General features: G+C 45.9%; 1 protein-coding gene across 5 annotated transcripts in view; it reads left to right on the top strand.

Annotated features, from left to right (window-relative positions):
- gek (serine/threonine-protein kinase gek) overlaps nucleotides 1-13862 on the top strand; it is a 309659-nt gene that overhangs the window by 173906 nt on the left and 121891 nt on the right. For all 5 annotated transcript variants that reach the window (XM_065455026.1, XM_065455025.1, XM_065455029.1 and 2 more), the window contains exon 16: nucleotides 1039-1180. In XM_065455026.1, the coding sequence (XP_065311098.1) occupies nucleotides 1039-1180 (142 nt within the window). The remainder of the gene's footprint in view (nucleotides 1-1038; nucleotides 1181-13862) is intronic.

Genomic DNA, 13862 nt, shown 5'->3' with positions numbered 1-13862 from the left:
CCTTGGCTGTTCTCCGGCTGAACTTGTCTATGGTGCACCTCTGTGGCTTCCTGGAGATTTGTCCATTACTTCGAACCCCTCACCCCAGCCGCTTCAGTACCTTCAATGCCTACAGAACTGCATTAAGCAACTGCGCCCCATCCCGTTTCGATCTTCGGACCACAGCATCTTTGTGCATCCGGTCCTTGCGTCGTTTACCGACGTTTTTCTCAAACGAGACGCTGTAAAGGCACCTCTTACACGCTCCTACAATTGGCCATACTGTGTCCTCCACAAGACGCCAAAGTAGCCACCATCCTATCGAATGGTCGCGAAGAGGTAGGCCTCATTAGACCACCTCTAACCAGCCTACTGCGACATGCCTCCCACGAAACTTTCTGGAGATGTTGCCGGCGTATCCGCAGATCTGCACACAACCCAGACAGCACGATCTCCACTTCGTCTACAAGTACATTTCGCCGTTTCATCTGGGTGGAGGGCCCTTTAGCGCCCACTGACGTCGCCGTGTGTGAGCACTAAAGGTCGGCATTCTTGGTCGGCACTGCAAGAAGATGACGAAAATAGCACGATCATGTGTCTCTGTCACGCCCCTGTCTTTTTGAATTGCGCTAAAGGCTTTACCATTATGATGAAAATAAAGTTGGGCGGCACGTGCTCACAGTGTAAGCATGGTACGTGTTAGTTCGTTCTAAGAGCCTGCTTCGCTGGTCCTCTGGTCCTGGCACTCCGCTGCAACCTCTTGGTTAGCGACATGTGGTTAGAGCTTGCATAGGATTGTGGGAGTTCTGCAAAATGTTTCGGTGCTAGCCGTAGTTGGGCATAATTTCTGTTACAGTAAGTTTGTTCAGGGCTGGTGGTGTCGCTGAAGTCTCATCTTTTTGGCATGTATTTCATGGTTAAACATGGTATATCACATTTTGACAAAGTGAGAAGGTGTGCATGATAGTATTCATTTCATTTTTAAGGTTTACTACCATGCCTTCACGTTTGCTTCAGTGGTTCCCATGTAGCAGTCCTGTCATGTTCCCTTCTGTCTAGGTTGAAAAATGAGCTGGAGAACCAAGAGATGAAGTTTCGGGAGCTGGAGATCCAACTGCAAACGCGGCATGCCAATGAGCTGGGCACGATTCGTGACCAATTTCGAGAGGCTGATGGGGCCAGGGACGCCCTGCTCAAGGAGGTAAGTTGATGGAGCACTCTTGCTTAGTGCATGCGGTTCCATTAATTCCTTGCTGTCATCATAGCTGTCCTCCTGCATATGCTCATTGGTTGTCAGCCTCTTCAAGTTCTGCAAGAGTACATTTGTCTAGACCAAGTAGTTACAGAGTACCTAAATGGTGAGAACGAAATTTTCAGACAAATGAGAATGGGTTGAAGCACATGTGACAGGCACACCCAAGTCCGTTACGAGCAGTTTACTTACAAAAGTATATATCCTTACAAAAGTATACAATCAGTGCATTTTACCAGTACTGCTATCCTATTTGTCTTATGCCTGGTGGATAACAAAGGAACTTGGCAAGAAATGAGTGATGAAATGAAAAATAATTGTAACGTTGGGAGATGGGAAGACAGACTGTGCGTACTAAAGACTGATTCAGTGTAGCTGATGTTCTAGCTGAGATTGGCAGGAAGAAATAGAGCTGAGTAATGCAGATAACCATTGGTCTATTAGAGTAACAAAATGGAGGCCTAGGGAAATTGAGACAGTCAAGAACTGTGGAGCATTAAGTGATCCTATGAATTTAGGAAATTTACAGGCATAAGATGCAGTCGGCTGAAGCAAGACATGGGTGATAGGAGATTGCTGGCAGAAGCCTTTGTCCTGCAGTGGACATAAAGTAAACTGACAATGACAGTGACACCGATGTGGAACTCGAACGACATAAACCTATTGGAGATGACACCAGTGTTTATCCCTTTACACTGATCTTTCTTGTGAGTTGTGTCTGGGGCAGGAAGCCTAGGATGTGAATTTTCCTTTAGATGTTTATTTATTTTATTTATTTTATTTACAAATATTGCAGGCCCTCCTCAGGCCCATGCATGAGTGGATAAAATCAAGAAAACATAGTAACAAATACAAAGAATACAAAGAAATGTGAAAAAAAAGAAACCTAGTGAATATAGAATTAAGTACAGAGTAGTCATAACGAGCACATAAGTGTAATGCATGAAAGACTTTACATACGGAAATACAAAGCACTGATGCAGCGTTCACAAACATTAGTTGGCTGGGTGCTAAAAACAACGACAATATTATCTGTGTTAACAGGGAAATGCAAAATTATTTATGAAATCAACAAACAATTGTGTTGTATTTACGTTAACCACTTCCTCTGGTAACGTTTTCCATAATAAAATAGCGTGGGGAAAGAAGGAATACTGATGTAAGTAGAGGTGACTAAAAGGCTATCTAACTGTTTTACTGTGGTACATTCTATCGAAGTGTCTAAATGGCTCCTTAATGTAATGTTTGCAAGATAACTTAAAATCACCATGATAAAGCTGATAAAAAAAAATTTTAATCTGGACACTGTTCTATGCTGAGTGAGTTTTTACAAGTTTGTCCTATTATGAAGGAGGGATACGCTAGAGAGATGCAAATAAGTGGAATAAATGAACCTCATAGCTAAGTTTTCCAACCTTTCAAGTTTTTTTATTAACTATTTGAGGGCTAATAAAAAAACTAGAAATATACCTTACCCATAAATAGCCACGCGCCTATGGTTGTATCTTCATTGTGATCAAGGGACCCGTAAGGGGCCCGAAACGTCTGTTCTTTTTTTTTCTTTTGTTCTTGGCGAGTGCATGTTTTTTGGCACCACCAGGGTCGATTTTCTTTGCCATATGCAACCGCCTAGAGTCGGATTTCTTTTATTGCAGATTCCTAGTTCTTCTTAGGGAGTTATTTCGAAAAAAAATTTACTGTAATTTTTCTAGAGTGACCGTAAAGTGAGAAAAAAATATTTTGCATTGGTATATATGTACTCTTCATTCATGAATAACATCAATAAAGAAGGAAATAAACTTATAAGAATTAAAAATTTGATGCATTGTTATACACATAGTTCAAGGCTCTGAAAATGTGCACACAAGAATATTTCACAAGATTCAAATGTTTCTGCTCTTACACTATTATGTACATCCATAGCATAATGGAACTGCGTAGGTATGCGTATTCGAGAAAACTGTGGGTTTGTGTGCCCATCAAAAAAAAGCAAAATGTGTGACAATCTTCATCTTATCATCAACCAGAGGCAATTAGTTTTCGCGAGTCTCCAAAAAATAAAGAGAAGAAATAACGGAAACACATGCATGGCAGAATCCTTCCTATGCGCACCCCCGTGAGCACTAAACGAGCGAGAAACAAGTGGTCGTCCTTTGAGCGATTAGTAACGAGATAGCCATCAGTTTTGCAAGTGCAAGAAGCCGAAACCACCCGCGGAACAAAACCCAAGTTTCCGCCCGCCCGCCCGCCTGTGCGTGCGCCAATGCGCGAGTAGTAGTAGGTATATGGATGCGTGGGAGCAAACTATCTCTAAAACAAACCAATGCAACAAAAACAGAGAGAGAGAGAGCTGCGTGAAAAAAATTCCCTGTATTCCCACATAGTGGCAGCAGACGAGAGAAAAGAAAAGGTTAGGGAATTGGCGTGCTTTTTAAACGTACAGATGGCGCCGTAAATATACGGTACCGACCATTTTTGGACTTGTTTGTGGCGCCATATATTTACGTCATTGACCCTGAAAAAGTTAAATGCTGTTGATGAGGACTCCAGATCAAGTCTGCAACTCTAACCTTGGTCTTATCAGAGTTTTATAAGTGGTAAGATTCACTGCTGGTATTGTATGATGCAATCTCTTTTTAAGAATGCCAACTTTTTCAGCGCGTTACTGTTGAGGTTATCCATGTGCAGCTCCCAGCTTAAATTACTCACGAGTGTAATACCCAACTGCTTCACTTGCTCAGCTCTTTGAAAGTTAGCTTTATTACTGGTATAAAGAAATTGTTAATGCTGTCCCTTATTGGTAAATGTAATGTTCGCAGTTTTAGAGGTATTGAGCTTCAATCCCCATTTGTCACACCATGCACAAATCAAATGCAGTGTGTCATTTAATCTAATTTCATCATCAGGTTTGTTTATGCTAGTATATAGAACACAATCATCTGCAAACAATTAGATTCTGACTCATGAATGCACTGCAAAGTAAATCATTTACATGAACCAGGAACAACAGGGGCCCAAGCACAGATCCCTGAGGGACTCCTGAGTACACTTCCAAAGTGTCAGTGATGCAACCATTAACATTTCCTTGAAATTAAAAAGCATGCTATCCAATAAACAGTGTTGTGTTCAATACCAACAGTTTTCACATTGGCTATTAAGTCATAATGAGGAACAACATCAAATGCCCTGGAAAAGTCCAAAAACACTGCATCAATTTTGCCATTCACATTCATTGTATTTTGTAAAGAACGGCGGGTTGCACAACAAGATTGTCACCTTGCCACCCGATTACGACAAGGGGTGCAAGACGCGCACCTCCCGCTCTCCGCCGCTGCAGCTGCGAGGCGTTCAAAGAAGCGACCTTTGCGCTGGAATCCGCCGCCTTCCTCCAGCCCGCTTCGACATTGTGACAAGACGAGTTTGGTGTGTGGACAATGATTCCAGAGTTCCTCAACGCGGCGCTGATCCGACACGCCTGAAGAAGCTACCGCGGGAACGTCTTATTTTTGCGCTCTCACGGTTCCGCATGTTGCAAAACAACGAGCGTCCCTCGAGCGGCGTCGATTTTCCGGAACGGCACCACCTTCAACGCCGTCGCTTGGGCTTCGGAATGTGTGTGCCTTTGTGTCTGAAAACTGGTCTTCAGAGCAGCTGCGAGTTGGTGGTGTGTAAACGAACAGCCGCCGCGTCGTAGGACCAGCGGATCGAGTGTATAAAAACTGTGGTTGTGCGATTGTTGGACACACTTCTCTTGAGCAGTCATGTTAGACTGGTTCACTTCTCTCATGCAGTCCTGTTGGACTAATACTATTTTTCTCAAGCAGTCATGTTAGACTGAGTTAATTTCTGTAAATAAACCCCTTTTTCCTCGTTCTCGATGAGAAGCAGTTCTTCACTTCATCAACGATCTCAGCGTAAATAAGTTGGACGACGGCATGGGCCAGCTACCTTCGAATTCATGCCGTACTCCAATCTTGGCAAAGGACCACGGACGAAGGGATTGAGCCCCCAATCCTGACAACTGGCTGACAGCGGTGAGATGGACTTTGCGACATGGTGCTGTATCTGTGGTGAGTGCTTGGTTTTTGCTTTGACTCTCTAGGCTTCATTTTGTGGTTGTTCTGTTTAGAACAGTAGGGAAGCTAGATTGTTGTGTGTTAGCTAGGTTGTGTTTTCCTAGCTAGATTTAGAGAGCAGAATCAAGGCAGTAAAGCAGCAGTCATGGAGTTAAGGACACTGCTGAGAGACGAGTTGTTGATTGTTGGTGAGGAACTGGGCCTAGATGTACGCAAGGAAATGCTCAAATCGGAATTATTGGAGCTAATTTCCAATCAGGCCAGTGAGCAAGATATTGAAATGGGATTGGAACTTCTCAAAAAGAGAGAGAAACGGGAAAAAGAAAGAGAAGAACGAGACAGAGAAAAACGAGAGAGAGAGGAACGCGATAAAGATCGCGAGATAACAAAAATGCAACTTGAACTTGAAAACAGACGTTTGGAGTTGTCTCAAGGAAGTGAAGGAGCTCTGGGTTGATCAAGTGAGGCAGAATCGTACCGCATGGACAGGCTATTAAAGCCATATGAGGTCGGGACCGACATAGGCTTGTTCCTATGCAATTTTGAAAGGACTTGCGAGAAGATGAACTTCGGCCCGAGTACATGGCCACAGCGGTTGCTGTCTATGTTGCCGTGTGAGGCGGCGGAAGTAATCGCCAGATTGAGTGTGCAGGATGCATATGATTATGCGAAAGTTAAGGCTAGTCTCCTGAAGAAATACCGCCTTTCAGCCGAAGCTTTTCGGCAAAGGTTTAGGAGCACAGGCAAGAAAGATAGCGAGGGCTATCCGGAGTTTGCATATAGCTTAAAGGCCAACCTAGTCGAGTGGCTTAAAAGCGCGGAAGCGTACGACAGCAGAGACATGATCATTGAATGCATGTGTCTAGAGCAGTTTTACAAAACCATTCCCCAAGCTGTGAAACTGTGGGTGCAAGATAGAGGTAATGTAAACACTGTGGAAAGGGCGGCTGAATTAGCCGAAGAGTACGCAACCCGTAGAAAGTTGAACGCCGAGGAGGGAAACTGGGACGGTCGAAATGGACCGCGGAAGCCATTTCCGTTCAAAAAGGGTGCGCAAGCTAGACGATCCGAGCCTGTAGACATGGCGGAAAAGCCCGCAGAAAAGAGCGAGGAGAAAGTTAACGGAGAAACCGCACAAAAAGAACAGAAAAGAAAATTCGAATCTGTCAGACCAATTCGCTGTTACAAATGCCACAAACTGGGACATATAGCTGTAAACTGCGAGAAGCCTAGCGTAGTTTTTTCCTACGTGGAGGAAAAGGATGAGAATATGGAACTTTTAAGTCCATATCTCCACGACCTGCAAGTTAATGGAAAACCATGCCGAGTGCTAAGAGACAGTGCCGCCACGCTGGACATTGTCCATCCGTCTTACGTGATGGTAGAGGACTTCACCGGAGAAGTAGCATGGATAAAACAGGTTGTAGAAGAACACAGCGTGTGTCTGCCCATGGCCAAAGTCAAAATCAGTGGACCATTCGGGGAGCTAGAGACTGAGGCTGCAGTTTCCAAATTTTTGTCACTGCAGTATCCCTACATCTTTTCGAATCGTTCGAATCAGTTACTGCGTGACAGAGGGCTCAAACTGGGAGAGGGCATAGTACAGGCATTGACCAGAGGCCAAGCTCGTAAGATCGCGGCGCTTTCGGCTGAAAATGCTCAAGCTCCTCCAGCTGAAGCAGAAAAGGGGATAGCTTCAATACCCGAATCCGAGCTAGGCCCGACGGACAAAAGAACAGTTGAGGAGAGCCTGCCAGTTGACCAGCTCAATGAGAGCGTAGCACTAGAGTGTCAGAGTTCTAGCCTGCAGGAAGAGCATGCAGACGCGCTCCCAAGCGAGACAGGGTCGTTATTATCACCGGCCTCAAAGAACTTTGATCAACTCTTACGCGTGGATAGAGAGTCACTGGCAGCTGAGCAAAAGAATGATGAGAGCTTAGCTAAATTACGGGACACAGCTAAAGAAGGCATTGCTAGGCGCAACGTAACGATACATGAGAAAGGAGGATTGTTGTATCGGCATTACAGAGATCGAAAGGGTAGGATTTTAGATCAGTTAGTCATACCTACTAAGTATAGGGAGGACCTTTTGAGTCTTTGTCATGGAAATGGGTGGTCCGGCCACCTAGGCATAAACAAATCAAAGGAAAGATTGCTTATGGAATACTACTGGCCTGGCTGTTTCAAAGATGTAGAAAACTTTGTAAGATCATGCGACGCCTGCCAGCGTTCTGGTAAACCAGGAGAGACTTGGAAAGCTCCACTGAAGGTAGTGCCCTTAATAACAGAGCCTTTCAGACGGCTTGTAATAGACACGGTAGGGCCTCTTCCAAAAACAAAATCAGGCTACAGGTACTTGTTTACCATGCTGTGTCCGGCTACCAAGTTTCCAGAAGCAATCCCTTTGAAAGAGCTCAGCTCCACTGAAGTAGTAGACGCGCTTTTGACAGTGTTTGCACGAGTTGGGTTTCCAGCCGAAATTCAGGCAGATCAAGGGTCAGTATTCACGAGCGCACTGACTTCCACATTCTTGCAAAAGTGCGGGGTAAAGTTAATACACAGTTCTGTCTATCACCCTCAGTCAAACAGTGTAGAGAGGTGGCATTCGGTGCTTAAGCGAGTTTTGCGTGCGCTCTGTTACGAGCACAAGGAGGACTGGGAGAACTGTCTGCCGGCAACTTTGTTTGCTTTGCGAACGGTTCCACATGAAGCGACAGGGTTCTCACCAGCAGAACTAGTGTATGGGAGGACACTCCGTTCTCCACTGAGAATGTTAAGAGAGATGTGGGAGGAAAGAGGGGAGAGTCCAACCGTGGTTGAATACGTGCTAAATTTACTGGATCGGCTAAGCGCAACCCAAGAACTAGTCGGAAAGAACATGGCACTAGCTCAAAAGAACGCCAAATTCTATTACGACAAGAATGCGAGGCTTCGTACGTTTGAAGCCGGCTTAACGATGAAAGCGGAAAAGTGTAGGTTCGGTTGTTCACAGGTTACTTATTTGGGCCATGTTGTCGGTCAGGACATGAGACGGCCGGCTGAGCTGAAAATAGCTACGATTGGAGATTTTTTTCAGCCGCGCACGAAAACGGACGTTCGTTCATTTTTGGGACTTGTGGGGTACTATCAACGGTACATTCCGAATTACTCGCAATTGGCAAGTCCATTAACAGACGCCCTCCGAAAGGGAGCTCCGAGTAACGTACACTGGGATAAGGACAAAGAGAACGCTTTCCAAAGTTTGAAAACGCTATTGGTTTCTCGCCCTGTGCTTCGCGCGCCAGACTACACAAAGGAATTCATAGTTCAATGCGACGCAAGCGACAGAGGTATGGGCGTGGTACTTAGTCAAGTCGGCGACGATAACGAGGAGCATCCTATCCTCTACGCCAGCCGTAAACTAAATGTAAGAGAGGAAGCCTACAGCGCTTCAGAGAAGGAATGCGCTTGTTTGGTTTGGGCCGCCCAGAAGTTGTCGTGTTATTTGTACGGAGCGAAGTTCATCTTCGAGACCGACCACTGTCCTCTGACGTGGCTCAATCAAAGGTCACACAAAAACGGCCGCTTGCTCCGATGGAGCCTCACTCTCCAAGAGTACAACTTCTCCGTTAGATATAAGAAGGGAAAGTTGCATAGCAATGCGGATGGTTTGAGCAGGCTAATTTGAATTCTGCGTTTGAGGGTCCCGCCTAAATTTTAGGGTTACTAGTGTTAAATTTATTAAGCGAAGAAGATCCCCTCTCATTTAGCAGGATTCTCTCCATGATTGCTGAATTTGTCAGCAGGAATTTGCTTCAGAAATTGGCATAGTGAAATGCAGCATTTTTGTTTGTTTCTGCACTTATGTTGTTGTTGTTTTTTTTGAAGCCTAGCGAGTCTAAAGTGAGAGCCAATGCACGTCATCTCGGCGCAGAGCCGTGTTGTGGGGTTCATTTTGCAGTTGCCTGTCCTTGTTGGATGTTTTGGGGCGGTGACATCAATGCACAAGTGGTCGCTGCGAGCCAAGACATCAATCCCCCCCTGACCAGCAGCCGTTCTCTTCCTGCCTAGCGGTTGTCAGCGCTAGACAGTCGAGACTTTTGGGGCCATGGAGGCGCTGTAAAGAACGGCGGGTTGCACAACAAGATTGTCACCTTGCCACCCGATTACGACAAGGGGTGCAAGACGCGCACCTCCCGCTCTCCGCCGCTGCAGCTGCGAGGCGTTCAAAGAAGCGACCTTTGCGCTGGAATCCGCCGCCTTCCTCCAGCCCGCTTCGACATTGTGACAAGACGAGTTTGGTGTGTGGACAATGATTCCAGAGTTCCTCAACGCGGCGCTGATCCGACACGCCTGAAGAAGCTACCGCGGGAACGTCTTATTTTTGCGCTCTCACGGTTCCGCATGTTGCAAAACAACGAGCGTCCCTCGAGCGGCGTCGATTTTCCGGAACGGCACCACCTTCAACGCCGTCGCTTGGGCTTCGGAATGTGTGTGCCTTTGTGTCTGAAAACTGGTCTTCAGAGCAGCTGCGAGTTGGTGGTGTGTAAACGAACAGCCGCCGCGTCGTAGGACCAGCGGATCGAGTGTATAAAAACTGTGGTTGTGCGATTGTTGGACACACTTCTCTTGAGCAGTCATGTTAGACTGGTTCACTTCTCTCATGCAGTCCTGTTGGACTAATACTATTTTTCTCAAGCAGTCATGTTAGACTGAGTTAATTTCTGTAAATAAACCCCTTTTTCCTCGTTCTCGATGAGAAGCAGTTCTTCACTTCATCAACGATCTCAGCGTAAATAAGTTGGACGACGGCATGGGCCAGCTACCTTCGAATTCATGCCGTACTCCAATCTTGGCAAAGGACCACGGACGAAGGGATTGAGCCCCCAATCCTGACAATTTGCGAAGTCATTGGTTATTTCAGCCAGTAGTGCATAGACTAGCCTTGAAGCCACGTTAGTTGTCACTAGGCAGTTGGTGATTTTTTAGATGCAGCATAACAGCCTTACAAATACAGGCGAACCCGGATATATCGAAGCCGCGTATTTTCGAATTCTTGGCTATATCGAACACACAGATTACCCCCTTGAAAATAATATGTAAAAGTATAGGACAATTGCGTAGTAAATCGATTCCATTTTTGTCGGACATTCGATATATCGAACGCCGCGCCGCACTGCGCCCCTGGAAGGTGCGCTTTTCCCAAAGACATTCGTGTCCGGTCCTCAGGGGAAAACATTTCTGCAGTCAGTCAGCAGGCTGCTCCTCTGCACATGCGCGGCCGTCGCCTAGCAACGGAGACGCAGAGCCTTTCCCCCTTTCTTGCGCCCCACCGGCGCGAGCTTTCTCGTTCCTCCTGTACCGCCGGCGTGTGCATTGGGCAAGGCCATTGGAGCTCAATGAAGAGAGTGTGCGGCATTTAGACGCGGCAACGTTTCCAAGCCACGCTTCCTGGGGAAAGGAAGAGAGAGTGAGGGGTCGGCACGGTCGCTGCCAGAGAGGGCTCAAGAAACGAAGCATAGCGAAGCGGCAATCGCACCCACAGCGCCTTCGACAGCATATTCCGCCGATCTTTTTCCTCGCTCTCTTCTTTCTTTTCCCTCTGTCGTTCCTTCGCAGCCGTGCTGACTGCCGCTCGAATGTTGGTTCTTTATTCTATGAACAGGCTTCGCTCGGACTGCTCCATCTGCGCATCGCGCGTTTTCTTGTGTGTACCTGTGTTTCGACGTGCCGTGTGTAGCATGTATGATTGCGGTCATGTGGTGAGTTATGGCATCTGCGGACATAAAAAAGAGGAAGAATCTGGACTTTGCAAGAAAGTTTGAGGTAATCCGGCGTGTCGAGATTGGAGAAAAGTCCTCCGTGGCAGACGCATTCGGCATTCTGCGGTGTACTTTTAGTACATTGTTAAAAAACGAGCAGGACATCAAGCTTAAAGCAGGTGAGGAAAGTCGCTCGGGAGCGTGTCATGTGCACCCTGCTACTTTTGACAAAGTGGAGAAGGCACTGTATACGTGGGTTCTTGAAATCCGAGCGAAAAATATTCCCGTGGATAACCCGATGTTAATCGAAAAGGCCAAATGGTTTGCTGCGGCTCTTGGCGAAGAGAACTTTTGCGGTGGCACTGGATGGCTGCAACGGTTTAAAAACCGCCACGGCATTGTAGGAAAGGCCATTTCAGACGAAAGTGGGGCTGTCAGCAGCCAGGAGATGCAGCAGTGGCTTTCTGAGGAGTGGCTGAAGGTCACTGCGAAGTTTTCGCCTGCAGAAATCTTCAATGCAGACGAAAGTGGTCTCTTTTGGCAAACGTTGCCGAATAAGACGCTCGCTTTTCGTGGAACCTCATGTCACAGCGGTAAAATGAGCAAAGTGCGTGTGTCGGTACTGCTTGCAGCCAACATGGACGGCTCGTGCAAGCTACGGCCATTCGTGATCGGGAAGAGGAGGTCACCGCTCTGCTTCAATAATTGTAAACAGCTTCCTGTCCGCTACGGCTGTAATAGGAAGGCCTGGATGACACGTCAACTTTTTGTTGAATGGCTGCAGGCTTGGGACGCTGAGTTGGGCAAGTTGGGCCGCCGAGTTTGCCTTCTGGTAGACAACTGTTCGGCCCATCAAACGACTTGCAAGCTGCAGCACATTGAACTGAAGTTTCTCCCGGCGAACACCACAGCGAGACTGCAGCCCCTCGACCAGGGTATCATAAAGGCATTCAAGGTAGGCTATCGGAAGCGACTTATTCAATGGCTCCTCGTAAACCTCCGCATGGGAACCGATCTCAAGATTGACCTGCTCGGTGCGATCCAGATGATTACCGGGCTACCACATCAAGGCCTGCCTTGCCGAAACAGTTGGCTACTGTGGCCTGCTTCACGTCGCCCCAAGCACCGGTAATCATCTGGATCGCGCCGAGCAGGTCAATCTTGAGATCGGTTCCCATGCGGAGGTTTACGAGGAGCCATTGAATAAGTCGCTTCCGATAGCCTACCTTGAATGCCTTTATGATACCCTGGTCGAAGGGCTGCAGTCTCGCTGTGGTGTTCGGCGGGAGAAACTTGTATTGAAACTTGTATTGATCCTTGTATAGTTTCTTCAAAATTCAACACATTTATTTTTTCAATAAGTTTTTGTGAGGACGGCGTCACATGCACACTTGCCATTGTATCCCCTTCGTAACCCGATGCCACAAATGAATATAAGTAAAGCCAACATTCTCTCCTTTTTGCGTATTCTTGATCTAAAGAAATCTTCTGGTCCAAGTGGAATATCAAACATTTTTCTTAATAGATATGTGGTCGGTGTGGCAAAGTATTTATATAAATTTACATAATGTTCTTAGAATCTTGTGTAATACCCGATGACTGGTGTTCTGTAAGAGTGATTCCAATTAATAAGTTTCACCCAATGCTTGCACCCAATGTCTTTATCTCACTAACAGTTTCTTTACACAGTTTTGCTGTGTTAGCACAGTAACACACAGATTGGGGCAATGCCACTCGGCTCTTTTGAACTGTATCCCAGACATAAAGCTTGCGATTCACTTTTAGCTTATCGAAAACAACAGAAACTTTTGGACCCCTATCCCTTTTTCCAGCAGCAGAGTGCTACAAGTTTCCGTGCAGGTCGCAAACTTCTTTAGAGAAAGAGAAGTCATCGAATATAGAAATTCAAGTGCCCTTCATTTTGAAGCAGGATATCAATATTTTATTCTTGTCACTGAAGGTGGCAAGCCCCAGGATGATGGGGCAATGATTCTCTGCATTCTTGGAAAAAATTCTATGGTCAGGTTTCGTAGAAATGATTTCAACACCAATCTCTTTTTAAATATTTCTTCGTTTACTTCGTGCTCTACTTTTTTATTCATGGCGTAAATTATGAGGTTGTTCTGACATCTTCTATTTTCAAGGGCATCAACCTTTGCTGCTGATTCAGAAACTAGTTTGTTCGTACTCCTGCAAGCTTCGTCACTCTCCTCTTAACTTTTTCTCAAATTTGTTCATGTGGTACAGTTTCTACTTTCTGGTAGTCAATTCTTGTCTGAATATCATCGACTATTGATTCCACCTGTTCCAAGTTTGAATTCAGCATGACTAGGGTTTCGTTAGTCTTTGTCTGCTCTTTCAAAATTTTCTTAATTAAGCAGTTGACTGCTTGGGTTGCCCTCAGATTCAGACTCCGAAGGTGGACCAGGGTTTAGCTATATATCTCTGGACATCAGCAATAGCAACCTGATGACATACAAACAATCACGCAGCAAACGGAGCAAACACTGTGGGCTTGGTAGCACGATCAATGTAACTGAATCGTCTCTAATAGAGGAAACTGAATGTCTGTCTCTAACCTGTACAGTAAGAAACTGGATCAATATCTGTCCGCTAGCAGTTCCACCAAGCGCACTGACATTTGGGTCTTGCATTGCACTGGTTGTCCTATTTTTCTCTCAACTTAACCCTGATGTTTAAAAAAATAATAAGGTTAATGTCTTATTTTAAGTAAAAACAACTTCATATTTCAGTTCTTGCATAGGTTCTGTAGGTGTTGTTGCTCCTGGTAGCCCATTTTTAAATTTTTCACCA

Source organism: Dermacentor albipictus, chromosome 7 (genome assembly GCF_038994185.2).
Source record: "Dermacentor albipictus isolate Rhodes 1998 colony chromosome 7, USDA_Dalb.pri_finalv2, whole genome shotgun sequence".
NCBI lineage: Eukaryota > Metazoa > Arthropoda > Arachnida > Ixodida > Ixodidae > Dermacentor > Dermacentor albipictus.
The sequence above is the reverse complement of the archived record's forward strand: the minus strand, read 5'-3'. Positions and strand labels throughout refer to the sequence as shown.